The following is a 19728-nucleotide window of genomic DNA, read 5'->3' as shown; positions in this document are numbered from 1 at the left end:
GCGCGGCGCCTTTAAGAGTGGGGGCGGAGCCTGGGAGGGAGAGGGCGGGGCTTGATCAGATGACGTCATGGGGGCGTGGCGGAAGTGCGGCGGGACGCGGCCGGAACGTGGCGGGGGTTGGTCCATCGGTCCGTGCGCGGTACCGGGCGTCTGTCTGTCCGTCCGGGGCGAGATCGGGGGGGCTCTGTGGGTCCTGGGGGGCGGAGCGTCCGGTCTGGGTGTCCGGGCGTCTGTCTGTCTGTCTGTACACGGGCGGGGGGGGCAAGGAGGGGTCTGTCAGTGTGTCCGGGAACAGCGTGTGGGGGTCTGTCTGTCTGTCTGTACACGAGCAGGGGGGGCAAGGAGGGGTCTGTCAGTGTGTCAGGGAACAGCGTGTGGGGGTCTGTCTGTCTGTCTGTCGGGAATGGGCAGTGAGGGGGTTCTGTTCTGCCTGTACGGGGGGGGACGGGAGAGGGGGTGTCTGTCGGTCTGGGGGGGAGGGAACTCAGTCTGTCCACGGGGGCAGCGAAGGGGTCTGTGTGTCTCCCCGCGGGGGGCAGTGAGGGGGGTCTGTCTGTCTTGGGGGGACAGGGAGGAAAGGAGGGATCTGTCTGTCTGTTTGTCCGGGGATGGAGAAGGTGGAATGTTCTGTCTGTCCATCCCTGGGGAGGCAATGAGGGGGCTCTGCCTGCTGGACTGGGGGGACCGGGAGGGGGGGTCCGTCTGTCTGTCCAAATGGCAACTCGGAGGAGTCTGTCTGTGTTAGGGGGATAGGGAAGAGGTCTGTCTGTCTGTCTGTCTGTCTGTCTGTCTGTCCAGTGGGGGCATCGCAGCCCCTCACCCAGCCACCCCTCCCCTCCACAGCCCCCCCTACATGAGCCTCGCCCGTGATGAGCTCCAAGGCCAAGCGGGTGCTGCCCACCCGCCCTGAGCCCCCCAGCGTGGAGCAGATCCTGGAGGACGTGCAGGGCACCCACCCGGCCGACCCCGTCTTCGTCCTGCCCGCCGAGCCCCCCCTGGACCACGGCCCCGCTCCAGGTGAGCCCGGGATGGGCGGGGGGGCGCGGGGAACCCCCCCGGTGTCCCACTGACCCCCGCCGTGCCCCCCCAGGCTCCCCCGACCCCGCGGCCGAGGAGCGGGAGCGGCTGTACCGGCAGAGCCGCTCCTACGTGGGGATGAACCAGCGGCTGCAGGAATCCCGGGAGCGGCTGCGGGAGCAGCGCCGGGAGCTGGAGCGGGCGGGAGCGGAGCTGGAGCGCGGGATCGCGGAGATGAGGGAGAAGGCGCTCTGAGGGCCGGGGTCGGAGCCCCGACTCCTCCCGGACTGTGGGGGGGCACCTCGGGACGCCCCAGGCTGTGGTGTCGCCTTCCCAAATCGGGGCGGAACCGTCCGCGTTGTGTTTAAGGGATTTTGCCGTGGGACGTCCCCGCCGTGCCAGGGCCTGGCTCTGCCACCCCGGTGACGTTTCCCCAGGGAGCAGAGGGGTCTGCCAGGAAGGGCTGCCCAGCACGGCCACACGGTCCCAGTGCAGGAACAAAGGCTTGGACCCCACACTTGCTCCCTGCACTGGCTGCCACGTCCCCCGTGGGTGGCACGTCCTCCGTGCCCTCACACCACAACTTCCCCTACGACTTCTCCCTCTGGTACTTCCCGGAGGACGATCCCGTCGCCTCCAGCATCGCCCAGCGCCTCAGGCAGGAGGGTTTCCGGGGCTTCACGGAGCACCAGGACCAAGTGGCCGGGACGTCGGTCATCCTGACGGCCCTGGAGGTCATCGAGGCCAGCCGGGTGGCCATCCTGCTCCTCTCGGCCCGCTCCGTGGGCGACCCGTGGTGCCAGCGCGTGTCCCAGTGGAACCTGCTCCGCGTCATCCAAGGCTGTGGGACCAGGGTGGTCCCCGTGTGCGTGGGGGTGACGAGGGCCCAGGTGCCCCCGTTCCTGCAGCACCTCGTCCCTCTGGACTACCAGAGCGAGTTCTTCTTCGAGCGTCTCCTGGCCAGCCTGAGAGCCCACCCGGGCAGAGGGGCCAGGCGGGTCCCACCCAAAGGGACACGCTGAGGGACCACCGGGGAGGGCTGGCCGGGGGCCAGCACTGGTGGCCCCGTGGTGATGGTGGCGGGAAAACTGTCCTGGTTTTGCTAATAAAGGTGGTGGGAACGGATCACCCAGCGCTGTGGATTGTCATAACCCTCCCAAACCCCCTGTTTTGGCAGAGCTGAAGATGCTGCTTTCTGTCTGCAAAGCCGAGCACCGAGGGGGCTGTGGGTGTTTCCCACCCCCACAGGTGTTACTCTGTGGGTGCCTCTTCCCCTTCCTGTCCCCTTAGCAGGGTCTGTGTCCTGCTGCCGCCCTGCTCCGCTGTCACACGGGACGTGGGGCTCCTCTGACACCACACCAGGACACAGAGCAGGCAGGAATGGGGGCGAGGGGCTGCCTGGGGCCACTGCTGCTGCTCCTGCTGCCCCTGCCTTCGGGTGAGCAGCGGGGCAGTGGGTCTGGGCTGGGTCTGGGGTGGGTTTGGGGTGGGTCTGGGGTGCCCAGCGGGGTCTCGGCATCGCTGGCTGGGGTGGTGGCAGGTGCTGGTTGGGGGCCAGGACAGGATCTCCTCTCCCCACAGTGTGGGCCTGGCTCCAGCCATCGATCATTGGGGGACACGAGGCCAAACCCCACTCCCGGCCCTACATGGCGTCCCTGCAGTTTGGGGGGGTCCACGCCTGCGGGGCAGCGCTGCTGCACCGGCGCTGGGTCCTGACGGCCGCCCACTGCCTGGCCCGGGGGTGAGTCCGGGGCCACGGGGGGCTCGGGGGGCTCCCAGTGACCCCACCGGGCTGACACCGGGTCCTGGTGTGGGGCAGGACACTGGCCAAGGGGAGAGTGGTGGTGGGGCTGCACAGCCTGCGGGACCGCGGGGCAGCCACACAGACCTTCCCCATCCGGGCGGCCTGTCCCCACCCCGGCTACGACCCAGGGACGATGGAAAACGACCTGCTCCTGCTGCAGGTGGGGCTCGGGAGGGGTCTGCCGGGGGGTGGGAGCGTCGGCAGTGCCGGGAAGCGCTACCGGGGGGGTTCACACGTGTCGGTGCAGCTGCGCTCGCAGCCGGGGCGAGAGGCTCGGTGACATTTCCTCTTCTCACCCCCGGAGGTTTCACACCTCTGTAACATCTCCCTGCTCCCGTGGGCGCTGCATTAGCTCGGTGCTGCCCCTCAAGCACCCACCTGTGCTGTTGGGGTGCTCTTCCGCAGCCCCCCTGCAGCCCTGCAGCACTGGGGCACCCCCCTTGGCCCCTCACCTGCAGCACTGGGGTGCCCTCCCTCAACCACCCACCCACGGCATTGGGGTTCTCCCTCTGGAGCGCCCACCCAGGCGTTGGGGTGCTCCCCCCGCACCCCCCCCGCAGTGTTGGGGTGCTCCCCGCTCTCCCCCGGCCGTGGGGGGTTTCTGACGCCGCCCCCCGCCCGCAGCTGGAGGGGACGGTGACGCCGGGCCGGACGCGGCGGCCGATCGGGCTGTCGGGGCGGGGGCCGGCGGCGGGGGCCACGTGCAGCCTGGCGGGCTGGGGGCTCCGCGGGCGCGGGGGGCTCTCGCCCACCCTGCAGGAGCTGGAGGTGAAGGTGATGGACCCGCGGATGTGCAACAACAGCCGCTTCTGGGCCGGCGGCATCGCCCCCACCATGATCTGCTTCCAGGGGCTGCCCCGGGGCTCAGCCCCCGCCAAGGTGAGCGTTTGGGGGTCCGAGGGCTACAAAGCTCTGCCCACCCCCAGCCACCACTGCCGGGTGTGGGGGGTTCCGGGGGGGAAGCTCACCCCGAGCACAGAGGCCAGATGTCCCCCCAGGCGTGGTGGGGGACCCCACCTCTGGTCGAGGTGCACTCTCTGGTGTCACCCCCGTCCCCCAGGGGGACTCGGGGGGCCCGCTGGTGTGCGGGGAGCGGGCGGCGGTGGCCGGGGTGATGTCCTTCAGTGGCCCAGATGTCACCGACCCCTTCAAGCCGCCGGTCGCCACCTCGACCGTGAAGTACAAGAAATGGATCCAGAAAACCCTGCGGAGGGGCTGCAAGTCCCCCCAGCCCCCAAGAGACTGAGCACCCCTTCCTATTTACACAGGTTGGCTTTTAATGGGAATACTGTCCAGAGTCCGGTAAAATAACATCCTTAGTACATAGATACAGTGCTGGGGGAGCAGGGCACGGCACAGCCCGGCGGGATTGTCCATGGAGGAGGGGGACAGGGGGCTGGGGGTGGGCTTGGGCCCAAGGGGCGATGCTGGCCTTCCCACCACCCTGTGCTCCCTTACAGCACTCAGGAGTTGGGACACGTGCTGCCCCTGGGACTTTCCCCCTTTTCTTCAGCCCCAGCTCCAGGCCTTCTGCACTGGCCCCATGCCAGAGCGGGGGGTCTCCAAAATGTGCCTGTCCCCATGACCCTGGTGCACTGTCCCTGCAGCCCCTGTGGCGCTGGTGTGGGGGGACATATGGAGGGACACAAAGGTCACCCCGTCCAAAGCAGGTGGTGATGGTGGGAGGACTGGGAGATACCCAAGGGGTCAGGGAGCACCTGGACTGGGGGGTCCCTCTGCAGCCCATCCCACTCCAAGGGGCCGAGGCACTTCCATCACACCCCAGTCTTGGCACCTGGGGCCAGCTGGCAGCAGGATTGGGGTGTCCCTGGGGTTTTGGGGCTGGGAGCCCCCCGTGGGCGTAATCCAGTCCTGGATGGATTCGTGTCCACATCCACAAGGACACACTGGGATCCTGGCTGCGAGCTGGGACAGGGATCTTCTGCCCTGGGGATGGGAAGCTGGGGAGCTGCAGATGGAGGGGAGGGACCCCAGACCCTTCCCTGGGGGTTGGTCACCCCGGTGCCAGCTCAGCACCCTGTCCCCTCCCAGGGCAGCTCCCCAGCCTGGTGACATGACCCTGTGAAAAGCCCCCCAGGATGAGCCCATCGGGACCCCAGACACCCCCGTGAGCCCCTGCTCGGCTCCCCCTGCACCATTTCCACCCTCCACCGCCTTGGACCAGTGCAGGGACCTCGGCTGCTGGTCCCTCCAGCAGCACAAACAGGGGGCCTGGCCCCATCACCCCTGCGAAGCCTCTCCCCTGCATCCCCTTCCCCCCATTAATAAATGAGCTGTGCCCGCTGGCAGAGCCAGTGTCGGTGCCAGAGGAGCTGGAGCACACAGGGGTGTCCCTGTGCCGGGCTGTGCCGTGCCGGCTTCCCGGCATGTGGGATCAGATCCTGGTTCAGACCCCTGCCCACAGTGGGTGAGGGAGATGGGGGGATGTGGGGACACCATCCCCCCTCATCTTGTCCTGGGTTGTCCATCAGCGGGAGGAGATGGTCCATGAGGCTCACCCCAGGTTGGGGTGTCAGCCCCAAGCGTGTCCCCAGCCAAGTCCAGTCCTTGGCACTGGGAATTGTGATGCTCCAGCACAGCAAGACCCCAGCAGGGCCAGCAGCGGGTGGGGGTGACTCACTGGTCCCCAGCTGTCCCACATCAGCATTTGTGTGTGTCCCCAGCACAGTCCTGCTCAGCTCCCGTGGGCTGGGGGGTCACAGGACCCTCACTGGGGCCTCATCCGTGGCAGCTGCTCAAGCTTGGATTTTCTCCACCGCCTTGTCGGCCACGGCCGTCACCGCCATGGGGCTGGGGACGTAGTTGAAGGGGGTGACACGGGCGGCCTTGCTGGGGGAGCCGTGCCGGCTGGCGGGGAAGGTCCCGGCGGGCGCCTCGTGGCCAAAGGAGATGGGCAGGGCAGCCTTGGCGGGCGCGGGGGCTTCGCCATCGCCGGTGACACGGGGGTGAGGGGGTCCCTCGCGGGTCTCCAGCGTGGGAGAGGTGCTGGAGTTGGTCTTGGAGGCGGCGAAGTCCTCGGTCTGCACCACGGCGTCGCTGGTCTTCCTGGGGCCGGGGGCGCCGGGGGGCTCGTCCTCGGCGGAGCCCGCCAGGGGCAGGGCGGAGGAGGGCAGCGTGCTCTTGAGGATGTGGGGGATGTCTTCGTCCCGAATCCTCCGCCACGTGCCCTTCATCACCACCACCGGCGGCTTCCCCGGCTGCCCCCCGGGAGCCGCCTCGGGCTGCCGGCGCCGCGCCGGCGCCTCGGAGCGCACGGAGGAGGAGGAGGACGGGCTGCCCGCCCGCCGCGCCACGCTGATGTTGGGCGAGGACGAGTATCGCTTGAAGGGCTCGGCCGCGGGGGCGCTGGTCTTCACCGGCAGCCGGGACGGGCTCTCGGAGCTGGTCCTGCGCGGCGGCTTCGCCCCGGCGCCGCTCTTGGCGCCGGGCTGGGCTCTGGGGGCGAGGGGCCGCGGGCCGGGGGATGCCGGCTTGGTCGCCTTGAGCTCGTCGCAGCGGGAGGAGCAGAGGAACACGGCCGGGAGGGCGGCACGGCTGCGCTGAGGGGACCCCCGGCGAGGCAGCGAGGCCGCGGGGGCCGGCGGGGCCAGCTCGGTGCGGTGCCGCAGCAGCAGGCTGGAGGACTCCTTGATGAAGGTGAGCTGGCGCAGGAAGCCGGAGCGGTCCGAGTCGCTGCCGCTGGAGCGGGCCGATGACATCCGCACCAGGTTGAGCCGGCTGCCCCCCGGCCCCCCGGGCCGAGCCTTGGAGCCGTCCTCCTGCTCCTCCAGCACCGGCATGGCCCCCCGGCCCGGCAGCACCTTCCTGCTGGGCTTCTGCATGAAGGGGATGCGCACGGGAGACTTCTGCGTCTTGGACTGCCTGGGGGCCGGGGATTTGGGGGCCAGGGCCTTGGCCGGGGGTCCCGGCGGGGAGGACGAGCCCCCTGCCTTGCCCGCGGCTGGGGTGCCTGGCTTGTTGAGCTGGGAGGGCGACGGCAGCTTCTTGGGGCCGTGCTGGGAGGGGGTGGAGGTGCGGGAGGAGCCCGAGGAAGGGGGGCCCTTCCCCATGCGGGCGGGCGGGGTCGTGCTCCTCTTGGGCAGCGCCAGGTCCCCGGTTTCGGGGGCCTTGCCCAGCCGGTGCAGGCTCCGCGAGCGCTGCTGGCTCAGGGAGAGGTTCTTGGCAGGCGGCGCCTCGGGCTTGGCCACCGGGGTCTTCTTCGGCGTGGCCCGTGGGCTGGGGGCGTCCTTGGCCAGGCTGGGCATGTAGATGACGGTCCTGCCACGGAAGACCACGGGCAGGTTGGGCACCGGTTTGGCGGGTGCCGGGTTCCGCTCTGCCCTGGCACCGGCACGGCCGGCGGGACGGGCACCCGCCGTGTCCTTCCTCTCCGGGCGGCCCTTGCTGTGCTCCCTCCTCGCCGTGTCCCGGCCGGATGCGCTGCCGGGCCGCTGCTTCTCCTGCCTGCCCAGGGAGAGCTGCAGCGTGGAGCCCACCGAGAGCCCCGACATGAAGGAGAGGATGGAGTCGGACTCGGAGGAAGGCTCCCGCGAGAGGGAGGCGGCGGCCTGGTGCAGCCAGGTGACGATGGAGTTGGCTCCCTCCTGGATGGCCTGCCACTCCACGCTGTCCAGGTCGGAGCCCCGGTCGGAGCCGGCGTCCTCGTCGGGGTGATGCCTGACCTCGGCTTTCCGCTCCCTCCCGCCCGTGCCCGGCGGCTTCTGCTTGCGCTCCAGCCCCCTGCGGCGAACCGCGGGCCGCCGGCGCTTGGGCATGGCCGAGCCGATGCACTTCTGCAGCAGGTCATCCTCCGAGTTGAGGCTGGGGGAGCTGGGGGAGCCCCCCTGCTCCTGCCCCACCGCGGCCGACCGCGGCCACGTGGCTTTGCCGCAGGGCTGGCCCCGCTCCTCGCCGTCCGAGAGGTTGGCGTCGCTCAGGGAGCTCATGGAGGAGCTGAGGGAGTAACAGGGCGGCGTCTCATCCACAATGAGGTTGTTCTGCGGCTTTGCCTTTGCTGGACGGGGACCGGGCTCGGGGTCCCTGCGGGGGATGGAGCTGCCCGAGCGCTCCCTCCGGGGTGCCCGGCCGGGCTGGGCTCTGCTGCCGGAGCCCTCCCTGCCCGCCCCGGGCAGCTCATCCAGCTCCGGATCGTAGAAGCAGTAGACGGCTTCCTCCGTCGGCGTGGTGTGGCACAGCGACTGGAAGACCACCCCGTCCTCCAGGGGGTCATCCTTCCTCCCGGGGGCACCGCTGGCCCTGCCCACCCCCAGCTCCAGGCTGGCTGAGCTCTTCGGGGGGGTCTGTCCCCGCTTCCCCTCCCCGCCTTGGCCGCGGCCCGGCCCCGCTTTGCCCTTGCTGGCGGAGCCGATCCTGGCGGGCGCCGAGCTGCCGGAGGCGGCTCTCCTGGCCGGGATGGTGCTGCCCTCGCGGCGCCCCTCGGGCAGGGGGTGCTCGGCCTCCTCGCCCGCCGGGTAGCGCAGGGTCTCGTCGCTCAGCGAGGCGGCGCTGGAGAAGTTGACGGGGGTCCCGTCGGCCGAGTCGGTGAAGGAGTCGTCGTCCTTGAAGAGGTCGCGGGCGGTGGCTCGCAGGTGCCTGGGGACGCCGGGGTGCGCGTGGGCCGGCACCAGCATGTAAACGGGGACGTGCATCGGCTTCTTGGTCTGGGGGTGCAGGACCTGGCCGGACAGCAGCGAGGTCTTGACCTTGCGGAAGCGGGAGGGCATGGCGGAGCTGATGCACTCCTTCAGGATCTCGATGTCGTCGTCGTCGGGGGGCTCGGGGCGGTCGGCCCGACGCCGGCCCTCCAGGTACCGCTCCTCCCGCCGCTCCTCCCGCTTCTCGTGAGCCGCGAAGTTCAGGCTGTTCTTCTCCGGGAAGGTGGGAATCAGCTTGAGCTCCACGTCCTTCTGGACGTAGTGCTCGTGGAGAGGCAGGGCGCTCAGGCTGGACGCACACGAGAAGTTCTCGTTGGGTTTCTCCACCGTGAAGTAGACCATGGAGTCCAGGTCCTGGGGCAGCTGGAAGCGTTCCTTGAAGTCTGTGATCTCCATGAACTTCTTGACGTTGTTCTCCCACTGGATGTTGAACTGGCTGGTCTCCTTCTCGGGCTGGCAGCCCAGCTCAAAGAGGGGGGTCTTGCTGCGGCTGGGGGGCATGGTCTGCCCGGGGCTGTCGGGGAGCTCGCTGGGGCTGATGGTGCCGCTGATCATCTCGCTGCACGGGTCACTCTGGATGGAGCTGGCGATGGAGGGGCTCTCGAAGCTGCCCAGGGAGCTGACGGAGCTGCAGCGGCTCATCACCAGAGGGGTCTCCTGGATGTAGTTCTCCGAGGAGCTGGAGGGCGTCAGATCGTCCTGGCGTGAGGGTGATGCTTCCCGCAGGAAAACCTTTTCCCGCTTCGGGAAGGGGATGGTGATGGGCTGGGAAATCCCCACCGGCGTGGTGGGACCCGGATCCGCCGCCTTCTCCTTCTCCTGCCTCCCTTCCTCCCCTTCTGCATCCCCTTCCTCCATCTCCAGGATCTCCAGAGAGGAGTCACTGTCCAGGTCGTTCTCGCTGTGGCTCTGCCCGTCCAGCACATTGTCTGCCGAGGAGAGGGAGGAGAGGGAGCTACAGCGGGAGAAGCAGATTGGGGTGTCCTCCACCGAGTATTTCTGCACTGACTCCTGCTCTGCCGCGGCCGGCGGCTGTGCCGGCAGCTTCTCCGGGATCTTGCTCAGGGTCTCGGCCGTCTGCAGCAGCGCCGGGGGGAGCCAGGCTTGCTTCCTGCCCAGCAGGGAGGGCTGGTGGCCGGTGGCCGCGCCGCTCTTGGCCAGGCTCTCGAGCAGGGGCACGTGCTGGTAGGATGGGGAGAGCTTGATGGTGTGGACGTGGGGGTCGGGGGGCTGTTTGCCGCCCACCTCCTTCTTCCACTCCGTCTCCTTCTCCGGTGCCTTGGGGCTGGGGAAAGTCACCGTCTTCTTGGCCCGTTCGGGCGGGTCTTGCTGCTCCGGTTTGTCCGGCTCGGCCGGGTCCCGCGCGGGGGGCTCGGCCCGCTCTGGTTTGCCGCCCAGGATGCTCTTGAGGTCGAGCCGGCTCGGCCTCTTCTGGTAGCGCTGCAGCTCATCACGGTAGTCGAGGAAGGCGGCCCTGGGGCAGGGCTTCATGTGCTCCTTGGTGCAGTAGCCGTCGCTGGTGCTGCCGCTGTTGAGGCTGTCGGTGGACAGGCTGGTGTAGGCCGTCTTCAGCCGCAGCAGGGTGTGCGCCCGGCTCAGGCTCTCCCGCTTGGCAAAGCCGCCGGCGTCCGAGAGCCGGCACGGCGAGCACGACTGGGCCCGCGCCTCGTGCCCCTCCTCGGGGCCGTACTGCCAGTCCAGGCAGTGGTCCTCGGAGCTGAGGCTGAAGCTGTCGTCCGAGGAGTTGTGCATGGTGGAGATGTCCTCCACCAGCTTGTCGATCTTGGCCACCGTGCTGGAGATCTTGTTGGCCAACTTCTCGGCGGCCAGCGAGACGTCGTCCTCCGGCAGCGGCAGCTTCTTGGGCTCCGCCGGCTTCCCGCTGCCGTCCTTCTCCGGCTCCGGGCATCGCCGCTGTGCCAGCGCCCGCGGCAGCGCCTGGCCCTGCAGGAAGGAGGAGCTGAGGAACATGGAGAGCACGGAGGCGCTGGCCGTCTCCACGCCGGTGGACACGTTGGGCACCTCGTCATCGTCGAAGCAGCCGGAGTCGGAGGCGTAGTCCTTCACCAGGCTCTCCATGTGCCGCAGCGGCTTCTTCGCGCTCTGGCTCTTCAGGCTCTGCTTCTCCATGGTGTCGAAGGTCTCAGCCAGGTGCTTGGCGTCCAGCTCGGCCTCCAGCGCCTTCTGCTTGCGCATGTAGAGCGAGGGCATGCAGGACCCCGGGGACACCACGGCCGCGTCCTTGTACTTGGGGGGCCGGTTGGTGAGGAGGTTGCGCAGGGCGGCCGCGCTGCCCATGGCGATCATCTTGTGCTTGGAGTGGATGAGGTTGCGGAGCATGCTGACCGCCCCCAGGTCCCACAGCAGCTCCTGGTCGCGGGGGCTGCGGGCAGACAGGTTCCAGAGGGTCCCGCAGGCGTTGCTGACGATGGTCAGGCTGTGCGAGCGCAGGTGCTGCAGCAGCGTCTGCAGGCAGTTGTGGTCCCGGAGCACCTGCCTGTGGGACAGAGGGGACCCCCGGCCGTCAGGGGGTTCCTCGACCCTCTGCCTGCAGCCGTTCCTGGGGTTCAAGGTGCCCCCCCCCCCCAGCCGTGACATCCCCCCAGTGCTGTCCCTGGGGTCTGCAGTGCCCCCCACCCCCATGGCGCTCCGTGGCATCCCCCAACACCGTCCCCGGGGTCTGCAGTGCCCGGGGTCCCTCCCCCCTTCCGGGGTGCATCCCCACCTGTAATCCTCCCGCGTGGCGACGAGGCTGGAGACGTTCCTGAGGATGCCACCGCCGCTCTCGATGATGGCCAGGGAGTTGCTCTGGCACTTGTAGGTGAGGGTGCTCACCAGGAAGCCCAGGGCCCCCTCCACGGCGCAGATGGCCGCCTTGTTCTCCGTGCTGTGCGCCGACAGGTTCCACAGCGCGCTCAGGACACTCTTCAGGGTGGATTCCTGTCCCGGGGGGGTCACACACCCCTGTCAGCCCCTGCCCAGGTGCTCCATGCCCCCTCCCACCTGCCCTGGCGCTCACCTTGCCGGCGTGCAGGGCACACCGTGTCAGCCCCGTGACGCTGCCCACCTCCCGCAGCACCTTCTTGCTGTTGATGTCAGCGCGCCAGGAGAGGTTCCTCAGGATGCTGGAGACCACCTGGAGGGGCAGAGCGGGGTGAGTGGGCGTTGGGACTGTCCCCCTGCCCGTCCCCTCCCCAGGGAGCCCCTCGCACGGCCAGACCCACCTGGTGCAGCTCCTCGCTGTCGGAGCCCAGCTGAGCCACGATGGCCTCCATGCAGCCCCGGCGGGAGCACAGCGTAGCCTGGGAGGAGGATGAGGGTGGTGAGGGTGACCCTGTGACCCCCTGACCCCACTAACCACCCCCCCAAAGTGCTGCCCCCCACCTTGTTGACCACGTCGCCGAAGGTGAGGTTGGTGAGGGCCATGCCCGCGTAGCGCCGCAGTGCCAGGTTCAGGGGGTCGTTCGTCATCTTGTGCATCTCGTAGTCCACCTGCAGCAGCTCAGCCACCGCCTGCAGCCCGCCTGTGGGATGGGATGGGGGTGATTTGGGGTTCCTGATCCCTCCCAGCACCCCTGCCCAGCGCTGTGACACCGGGGAGGGGGCGGGCAGGGCTGGCTGTGGTGCAAAGGGGAGGAGCCCCCTCCCCACGCTCACCCAGCTCGTTCATGGCCCGCCTGTACTCCTCATCGAAGGAGAGCTTCATGATGGCACAGGTGGCCTGGCAGATCTGGGGCTCGATGGGCACGGGCACTGCGGGGGCAAAGGAGGTCAGTCCTGGGGGTTGGCACTGACGATCCCCCCCGTCACCCACAGCCTCCACCACCCCCACCGGGCACCCCCCGCTCCCCCCGTACCCGCGCCCTCGGGGCCCCGGCCCCCGTCCCGGCTCTGCATCTGCAGCCAGTCCCAGCAGGTCTCCGAGTAGGAGCGGATCTGCTCCAGCACGTGCAGCACCCGCATCTCCTTCTTGGCCTGGCCCTCGTCGGGCTGGGAGAAGACGATGTTGTGCAGGGCGGCGTTGGCCCTCATCCGCGCGTCCTTGGCGCCCGTGGGGCTCTCGGGGGGCCCCGGCTCCCCGTCCGAGTCGTGCAGGATCTGGATGAGCAGGGGCAGGCAGCCCGACTTGCGCATGGCCAGGCAGCTCTCCTGGGAGCTGGACATGGCCAGCAGCGTGCGGGACATGTCCTCCTTGTCCCGCGTGGCCAGCATGGACAGCAGCCAGAAGACAACCTCCACCTGCAGGAGCGGGACACGGGGTTACCCTGAGACCCCCCGGCTCAGCCCACCCCACCCGGGCCCTGAGGGGCTGCCCCTCACCTTGCTGTTGCCCCCCTCCTCGGGGTGGGTCGGGGGGTCCAGGCTGCCGTCCCCCTCCATGCCCGGCACCTTCCCGCAGAGCTGCGGAGGAGGGAGCGGTTGGGGGGGTGTTCGTGCTGCCCTCACCCCCCCTGCCCGTCCCCTCCCCACTTTTCCACCACCCACTGGTGCCACTAAACCCGGCAGCGATTCCCAGCCGCTGCTTCCGTCAGTGCCGGGGTGTATTGGAAGCTAAAATCGGGGATGAGGGGGATGGGGGGGCTGTTACAGCCGCAGGCTCGGGAAAGGGGAGCGTGGGAGAGTGAGCAGGGAGGGGGCCAGGGCTGAGCCCACGGAGCTGACGGATTGGAGTGGCAGTGGGGGGGCCCTGAGGATGTGGGGGTGTCTGGGGCGATGGAGGGACTGGGGGTGACGGAGGGGCCACGGGTGTTGCCACAGGGGGCTGGGGGTGACAGTGGGGCCGTGGTGATGGAAGCCCATGAAGGTGATGATGATGATGATGATGATGATGATGATGATGATGATGACCATGGTGGGGCCATGGCAATGGCAGCCCACGCTGATGAGGATGATGGTGGGTGACGGTGGGGCCGTGGTGATGGCAGCCACGAGGATGTGGATGATCACGGTGATGAGGATGATGGTGATGATGAGGATGATGAGGAGGGTGATGATGAGGATGATGAGGAGGGTGACGATGATGAGGAGGGTGACGATGATGAGGAGGGTGGCAGGCTGCCCACCCTGGCGCCTCGGTTGGAGGCAGATGCCGTGGGAGCCCCCGCGCCGCCCGCCCGCCGCGCGCCATGGCCTACTTCTGGTCTCCATGGCAACTGCCCATTTCACGGTGCCCGAGCCACACAAAGCCCTGGCTGTGCCGACGGGGACAGAGCGGGGACGACGGCGGGGGGGCTGTGCTGGCCCCCTCCTCCACCCTGCCCGGCTCCATCGCCCACAGGGACCAGGGACACCCCGGTGCCATCCCCTGTACCTGCGGCTCCGGCTGCTGTGCCTTGTCCTGCGCCTCCATCAGCTCCTTGTCGATCTGCTCCAGCCGGGATGCCCGGATCTGGGGGTGCACGGGCAGATCAGCGAGGGCTGGGACCCCCCTGGGACCCCAAAAGTCGAGCAGGAGGGGTGCAAGGGTGCAAGGAACTGGGTGTGAGGGTGCAAGGAGCTGGTGTAGGGTGCCCGGAGCTGGGTGGGAGGGTGCCCAGGGTTGAGCCCATCAGGGCTGTGGGAGCCCCCAGGGGGCAGAACAGGGGATGTGGGGGGTGAAGGCCCCGACCTGTGCCCTCTGCACCATCTCGTCGGCCGTCCCAAAGCGCTCCTCCATCAGCGAGCGGATGTGCTGCGCCTCGAACTGCAGCTGCTGCCGGATCAGGTCCATCTGCATGGAGAACTGGGGGGCACGGGGGTGGCATGAGGGGGGCAGGGTCCTGGCCGTGCCCCGGGGCTGGGGGGGGGGCTGGGGGTGGTCCCCACTCACCGTCTCCACGTGGGGCAGCTCGTCCAGGCGCGTGGCCAGGCTCTGCAGCTGCGCGTAGTACCAGACCTTCTCCTTCTCCTCCTTCTCGATCTCCCCCAGCAGGAAGCACCTGGGGAGGGGGGACCCCGTCAGCGCAGCCCCCGGCACCCCCAGCCCCCTGCACCCCCCAGGCCATCACCTCTCCCGGTCCAGCTCCTCCAGCATGCGCAGGGTGGCCCTGCCCAGGTCCGCGGGGCCGTCCCGGGGGGGTGGGGGGGCCGGGGGACTCTCCTCGGGGCCGCGCCCGGAGCTCGTCACCTCCGGGGCGAACTTGAGGTTGTAGAGGCTGGTGATGTCCATCTGCAGGGCTGGGCACGGGGACAGCGGCGTCAGGGTGGGCTTGGCGGGGACCCCCCTCCCCACCTGGCCCGGGCACCCACCTTTGAGCTGGTCCAGCACCTCCGTTTGCCCCGAGGACACCATGACTCGGGCCTCCTGCTCCAGCTTGCCCTGGAGGTGCTTCAGGACCTCCTAAAACAGGGATGGAGCTGTTGAGGAGGTGGGGGGGGGATGTGGAGGGAAAGCCCTCCCTGCAGCCCCAGTTCGGGGTCCTCACCCCCCCCCCGCTGGGGCCGTGCCCACCTTCATGTCCGAGGTCTCATTCTCCAGCTTGGAGAGGTGGTTGGAGTTGTCCTCCAGCTCCCGCCGGAGGTGACTGTTCTCCTTCTTCAGCGCCTCCACCTGCCGCACCAGCTGGTCGTACGAGGCGATGGAGCCGGACATCTTCACCCCCTCCAGCGCCTGCGGGGGGGGTGGGGGTGGGCAGCACCCGAGGGGCTCCCCCAGCACCCTCACAGCCCCCCCAGCACCCACCATCCGCCTGGGACCACAGCACAGCACGGGGGACCTCACCACCCACGACCCCCCCCGCAGTGCACTGGGAGAGCTGGTGCCCCCCCAAAGCCTCCCAGAGGGTCGTCCCCGGCACGGGGTGGGGGTCCAGCCCCGTCCCCCCCAGCCCCCGCCAGCCCCCGCCTGGTTCCCACCCTCGGCAGAGCTCAGCTCTCCGCTCCCTTTGTCTCTCTTTTGTCTTCTCCCACTCCCGACCTTCTCCCGCTCCGCTCCCTCCCGCACCGGGGGCAGCCCCGGCCCCCCCGCAGCCCCCCCGCCCCGGTCGGCTTCCCCCCCAGGCACCCCCGGCCCCTCTGTGCCCCCTCAGCCCTCCCCAGCCCCCCAAACCTCCTCTTGCCGCAGCGCCCACGGACCCCCCTCGCACCTGCCGGGGGGGGGACACGGCAGAGGATGGGGGGGACAGGGACGGGGACCCCTCATCACCCCCCGGCGGGTCAGGCTGGCGGTTCATCAGCACCACGTGTGTGCAGGGGGAGCTCCGAGGGGGGGAGCACAGCTGGGGGGTCCCTTGTCCCCACCCCGCTCCCACAGCAGGGTCAGGGACAGCAGAGATCACCCCCCCCCAGCACTGCCACCCCCAAATCTACCCCACGGTGACCCCTCTGCCTCCACGAGCCCTTTCTGGGGGTCCCAGCACGCCCCTCGCCAGCACAGAGGTCCCACCAGGCAGGGCTGGGACCCAACACCCCCCAAGGCCCCATCGATGTCCTTCCCACCCCACACCGGGGGGGGACCCCATCCTGCCCTGGGGGTCCTGCTGTGGGGTCTCTGTCCCCCCCACTCCCAACCACCTGGCTCTGCCAAGGGAGACAAAGACCCCCCCAGTGCCAACCCCCCCCAGCTGCTGAAAATACCCCCCAGGAGAGGAAATAACCCCGGGAGGGGGGGCCGGAGGGGGAGCAGAGGAAGGGCCGGGGCTGGGATGAGGGATAAGGGATCGGGAATCCAGGATGGACGACGAGGGAGGACACAGGGTGAGGGATGTGGGGTGTGGAATGCGGGATGGAGGATGAGGGATGGATCCAGGGTATGAGATGTAGGATGCAGGGTGAGGGATGCAGGATGTGGAATGCGGGATGGAGGATGAGGGATGGATCCAGGGTATGGAGTATGAGATGTTGGATGCAAGGTGAGGGATACAGGATGCAGCGTCAGGGCTGTGGGATGTGGGATATGGAATGCAGGGTGACGGATGCAGGAGAGGGGACGTGGGATACGGGATGGGGGATGCGGGATACGGGATGCGGGACGAGCTCGGCCTCCCGTTGCTGCGGTGACGGCGAGGGGGGCACAGGCGGTTCCTGGCTTTTCCCGAGCATCCAGACACGGAGGGGGTTGGGGGTTCAGCCCTGCCGGGGGATGGGATCCGGAGGCTTCCTCTTCTCCAGGGGGACACAGGTCAGGGCTGGGACATTCGGGGGTTGATGGTGGGAGGAGATCTGAGCTCTGGCCCCCCCCCCGGTCCCGGGCAGGGCCGGTCTCGGCTCCCCGCCGAGCGCAGCGGCCGCAGCGGCGCCGGGATCCGCAGCCTGCGGGGAGGGGCTGCGGCCGCACCTTCATCTGCCGAGCTCGAGACACGACGGGAAAGGGGGGCCAGGACTGCGGGAAAGGGGGGCAGGGCTGCGGGAAAGGGGGGCCAGGACTGTGGGATGGGGGAAGCCAGCGGTGCTCCATCACCACGGTGGTCACTGTCCCACAGGACACGGTGTCCCCTCACGGTGGGATCCCAGGCAGGGCCATGGGCTGCCGTGGGCACAACCCTGGGGGGCCGCGATAGCTCGTGGTCCTGGGCACCCAACCCCTCCAACCCCCAGGGCTGCCCCTCTCTGCTCAGGGAACCCCGGGACTGGCTCAGGCCACAGGCAGGGACTGGATTCATCCAGCAAGTTCCTGGCAGGGCAGACGCTGCAGCAGATGAAGCAGCATCTGTGCTGCCCACCACACCCCACGGCCCTCCGTGCTGCCCACGGTGCCCACTGCCCACCCCACCGTCCTCTGTGCTGCCCACCCCCCACCTCACTGCTGCCCACCCCACTGCCCTCTGTGCTGCCCATCCCTGCACCGCCCTGCCCACGGTGCCCACGGTTCTGCCCCCCACACGGGGCCACCTTGGCCAGGGCAGGGCTGAAAGGGGGCCACAACTGGCCCCCCAAGGTCCCCACACCCCTCAGCTCGGCAGCAGCAGCTCTGGGGACAGGGCTGGGGACGGGGCCGTGGCCACCAGCCGAGCGCAGCCGCCTCGCCAGAGCCACATCTGAGCCCCCGACCGGCTGCGGCTCCCGGAGCCCCGGGGGACGTTAAACAAACAGCGTGTTGTCACCAGCGCCGGCTGATCGACCCGGCCCCGGGGACCCCCGGCCACAGCAAAGCCCCCCGGGGAGCACAAGCCGCGCACGGGGGTCGGGGCACACACAGGGACACGGGGACACGTGAGACCTGTGCCCCCCGACGCGCGGCATCGACCCCCTGCAGCCCCCCAGCCCCCCCCAGCACCTGCTCACGTGTGCACAGACACGTATGTGCACAGACATGTATGTGCACAGACACGTATGTGCACACGCACGTCACGGCCTGCGGGTGGATGTGGGGCTATGGTGGGGTGAGCGTTGGGGTCCCCAAGACCCCCAGCAGAGCCCCCACCTCGCGCACGGCCCCCCCTCCCACCCCACGGCCCAGGGCGCCCGTGGGAACCAGCGGGCAGGAAGGTGCCAGGGCAGCCCCAGCTCCCCCCGTCCCGCTCGGGGACGCGGCTCCGGCACCCTCGGGGTGCCCCGGGCGCGGCAGAGGTGCTGCTTCAGAAGCCGAGATTTTTGAGGGACCGGTTTGGGAGGTGGATTTGGGGTGCGGGTTTGTGGGAAGGGTTTGGGGTGCGGTTTTGGGTGCGGTTTGGGGGCTCCAGGTCCCGGGCTCGGCCCCAAGCCCCGGCCCAGCCCTGCCGGGGGAGCATCGGGGGGTCCGCGGGAGCCGAGCCCGCATCGGCGTGGGGGGAGCTGCTGCCCCCCCCGCAGACACCCCCCGCCTCGCCCGCGGGATGGGGATGGGGTGGGAACGGGGATGAGATGGGGATGAGGGTGGGATGGGGACGGAGATGAGGATGGGGACGGTCGGTGCTGCTCCCCCCGCCCGGGGACTCCCCGCCGAGCCCCGGCATTGTCCGGCCTTTGTCCCCGCGGGATGCGGGACACACGTTCCGCCCGATCCCCTCGATTCCCCCCGATCCCTCCGATCCCCCCCCTGCACCCCCGGCCCCCCAATATCCCCCCGGTCCCCCCGATCCCGCGGGATGGAGCCGCACCCGCCGCACGATCCAGCGCAGCCAGGGCCGGGGGCACCCCCACCGCGGAGGGGGGTCTCACATCGGGGCACCCCCGTCAGCGCATCCAACCCCCCCGACCCCATCCAACCCCCATCCCCCCTCCCCCGGCCCCACCGCGCAGCCCCCCCAATCCCCGGCGGCTGCAGCGGCCCCGGAGCCGCCGGGACCCTCGGGGGGTGTCGGGGGGTGCCCGGGGGGGCGCGGGGGGCGGGGGCGGCCGTACCTCATCCCCGGCGGTGCGGAGCGGTGCGGTGCGGTGCGGGCGGTGCGGAGCTGGGCGAGGCTCCGGCGCGGCCCCGAGCAGCCGCATCCCGCCCCCGCCCCCCCGCTCCCGCTCGGGATTTTCCAGCGGCGCCGCCGCCGTTAGAGGGCGGCACCGGGGGCTCCCCGCGCCCCCCCGGGCTCTGCCGGGCAGGGGGGGACGGGACCCCCGCGGGGGGCTCCATTCCCGTCCATCCGCCCCTTTTCCAGCCTCCCCAAAAACGCCGGGATCCGCCCCGTCCCCTGTCCCGGGGATGCACCTGCCGCTCCCGAACAAACCTGCCCCCTCAGAGGGAACCGGGCCCCCCCGACCAAACCCGCCCCCCCAGACCGAACCTGCCCCCCCCGACCAAACCCGCCCCCCCAGACCGAACCTGCCCCCCCCGACCAAACCCACCCCCCCAAAACCGAACCTGCCCCTCCGGTCGGGCCGGTGCCATCCCCGTGTCCTTGGGGACCAGCCCGACATCCCCCCCGGACAAGCGGGACCCCCCCGCCGGCCCCCCCGCAGCCGATCCCCCCCCATGGCCATGACCGTGGCCTCTGCCCTGTGCTGTGGCCACCTGTCACCCACCAAGGCCACTGTCACCCCCCTCCTGCCTGGGGCATCCTGGCCCCCCGGTGTCACCCCCCCGGGAGCCCCCCCGGGCTGGGGGCCCCCCCACGGCCCTGCCCGGGCAGAGTGACCCCAACCCTGCCCCCCCCCCCACCAGTGGGGTCGGCACAAGGACCCTCAAGGTCACACAAAAGGGACCCGGTGACAGGGGACCTTCCCTGAAGGACAAACTTGGAGACCCAAAGTGCCCCAGCTGGGCCTGGAGGGACCCCTGAGGTGCCCCCACAGGACCTTGGCCAGTGGCAGGGACCAGCCAGGACCACCCTGGGGACAAACAGCTCCTTCCCTGGTGGCTTCACTGCAGCACTTGGCTCTCTTGGGTTCCTTGGGCTCAGCCCAAGCTCTGCGGCAGCTCCTGGG

The 19728-nt window shown here is 69.8% G+C and overlaps 3 protein-coding genes across 6 annotated transcripts; 2 read left to right on the top strand and 1 right to left on the bottom strand.

Moving 5' to 3' along the window:
• The first annotated feature begins 69 nt into the window (after positions 1-69).
• On the top strand, positions 70-2141 carry CUNH19orf25 (chromosome unknown C19orf25 homolog). Of its 4 annotated transcripts, none has more exons than XM_051811017.1 (3): positions 70-116; positions 844-1017; positions 1091-2141. In XM_051811017.1, the coding sequence occupies exons 2-3, from the start codon at positions 870-872 to the stop codon at positions 1270-1272; spliced, it is 330 nt and encodes a 109-aa protein (XP_051666977.1). In that variant the 5' UTR covers positions 70-116; positions 844-869; the 3' UTR covers positions 1273-2141. The 4 variants fall into 4 exon arrangements, with proteins under 4 accessions (XP_051666977.1, XP_051666974.1, XP_051666976.1 ...); XM_051811014.1 differs by having other exon boundaries at positions 70-128; XM_051811016.1 differs by having other exon boundaries at positions 76-139.
• Positions 2142-2243: 102 nt separating this feature from the next.
• On the top strand, positions 2244-4994 carry LOC127481563 (granzyme M-like). Its single transcript, XM_051810996.1, has 6 exons — positions 2244-2455; positions 2599-2758; positions 2837-2981; positions 3446-3700; positions 3882-4089; positions 4874-4994. The coding sequence occupies exons 1-5, from the start codon at positions 2398-2400 to the stop codon at positions 4065-4067; spliced, it is 804 nt and encodes a 267-aa protein (XP_051666956.1). The 5' UTR covers positions 2244-2397; the 3' UTR covers positions 4068-4089; positions 4874-4994.
• Positions 4995-5551: 557 nt separating this feature from the next.
• On the bottom strand, positions 5552-18799 carry APC2 (APC regulator of WNT signaling pathway 2). Its single transcript, XM_051810904.1, has 15 exons — positions 18715-18799; positions 14906-15064; positions 14704-14794; positions 14463-14631; positions 14285-14393; positions 14084-14197; positions 13787-13864; positions 12796-12876; positions 12333-12714; positions 12133-12228; positions 11860-11999; positions 11700-11777; positions 11495-11611; positions 11201-11415; positions 5552-10972 (listed from the first exon to the last, which is right to left on the bottom strand). Exons 2-15 carry the CDS (start codon positions 15044-15046, stop codon positions 5578-5580), a joined length of 7206 nt encoding a protein of 2401 aa, XP_051666864.1. The 5' UTR covers positions 15047-15064; positions 18715-18799; the 3' UTR covers positions 5552-5577.
• Between the last annotated feature and the right edge of the window lie 929 nt (positions 18800-19728).

Source organism: Manacus candei, unplaced genomic scaffold (assembly GCF_025592945.1).
Source record: "Manacus candei isolate 608988 ecotype Guabito, Panama unplaced genomic scaffold, ASM2559294v1 h1tg000080l, whole genome shotgun sequence".
In the NCBI taxonomy this organism is placed as follows: Eukaryota; Metazoa; Chordata; class Aves; order Passeriformes; family Pipridae; genus Manacus; species Manacus candei.
The sequence above is the reverse complement of the archived record's forward strand: the minus strand, read 5'-3'. Positions and strand labels throughout refer to the sequence as shown.

What these genes read in the sequence shown, in the direction of transcription:
- CUNH19orf25 (XM_051811017.1), top strand. Translation starts at nt 870, where the DNA reads ATGAGCTCCAAGGCCAAGCGGGTGCTGCCCACCCGCCCTGAGCCCCCC. An exon ending in GGACCACGGCCCCGCTCCAG is followed by an intron (nt 1,018 to 1,090) that starts GTGAGCCCGGGA and finishes GTGCCCCCCCAG; the next exon opens with GCTCCCCCGACCCCGCGGCC.
- LOC127481563 (XM_051810996.1), top strand. Translation starts at nt 2,398, where the DNA reads ATGGGGGCGAGGGGCTGCCTGGGGCCACTGCTGCTGCTCCTGCTGCCC. An exon ending in ACGACCTGCTCCTGCTGCAG is followed by an intron (nt 2,982 to 3,445) that starts GTGGGGCTCGGG and finishes CCCCGCCCGCAG; the next exon opens with CTGGAGGGGACGGTGACGCC. An exon ending in GGGGCTCAGCCCCCGCCAAG is followed by an intron (nt 3,701 to 3,881) that starts GTGAGCGTTTGG and finishes CCCGTCCCCCAG; the next exon opens with GGGGACTCGGGGGGCCCGCT.
- APC2 (XM_051810904.1), bottom strand. Translation starts at nt 15,046, where the DNA reads ATGTCCGGCTCCATCGCCTCGTACGACCAGCTGGTGCGGCAGGTGGAG. An exon ending in AGCTGCCCCACGTGGAGACG is followed by an intron (nt 14,198 to 14,284) that starts GTGAGTGGGGAC and finishes CGTGCCCCCCAG; the next exon opens with TTCTCCATGCAGATGGACCT. An exon ending in CACAGCAGCCGGAGCCGCAG is followed by an intron (nt 12,877 to 13,786) that starts GTACAGGGGATG and finishes CCTCCTCCGCAG; the next exon opens with CTCTGCGGGAAGGTGCCGGG.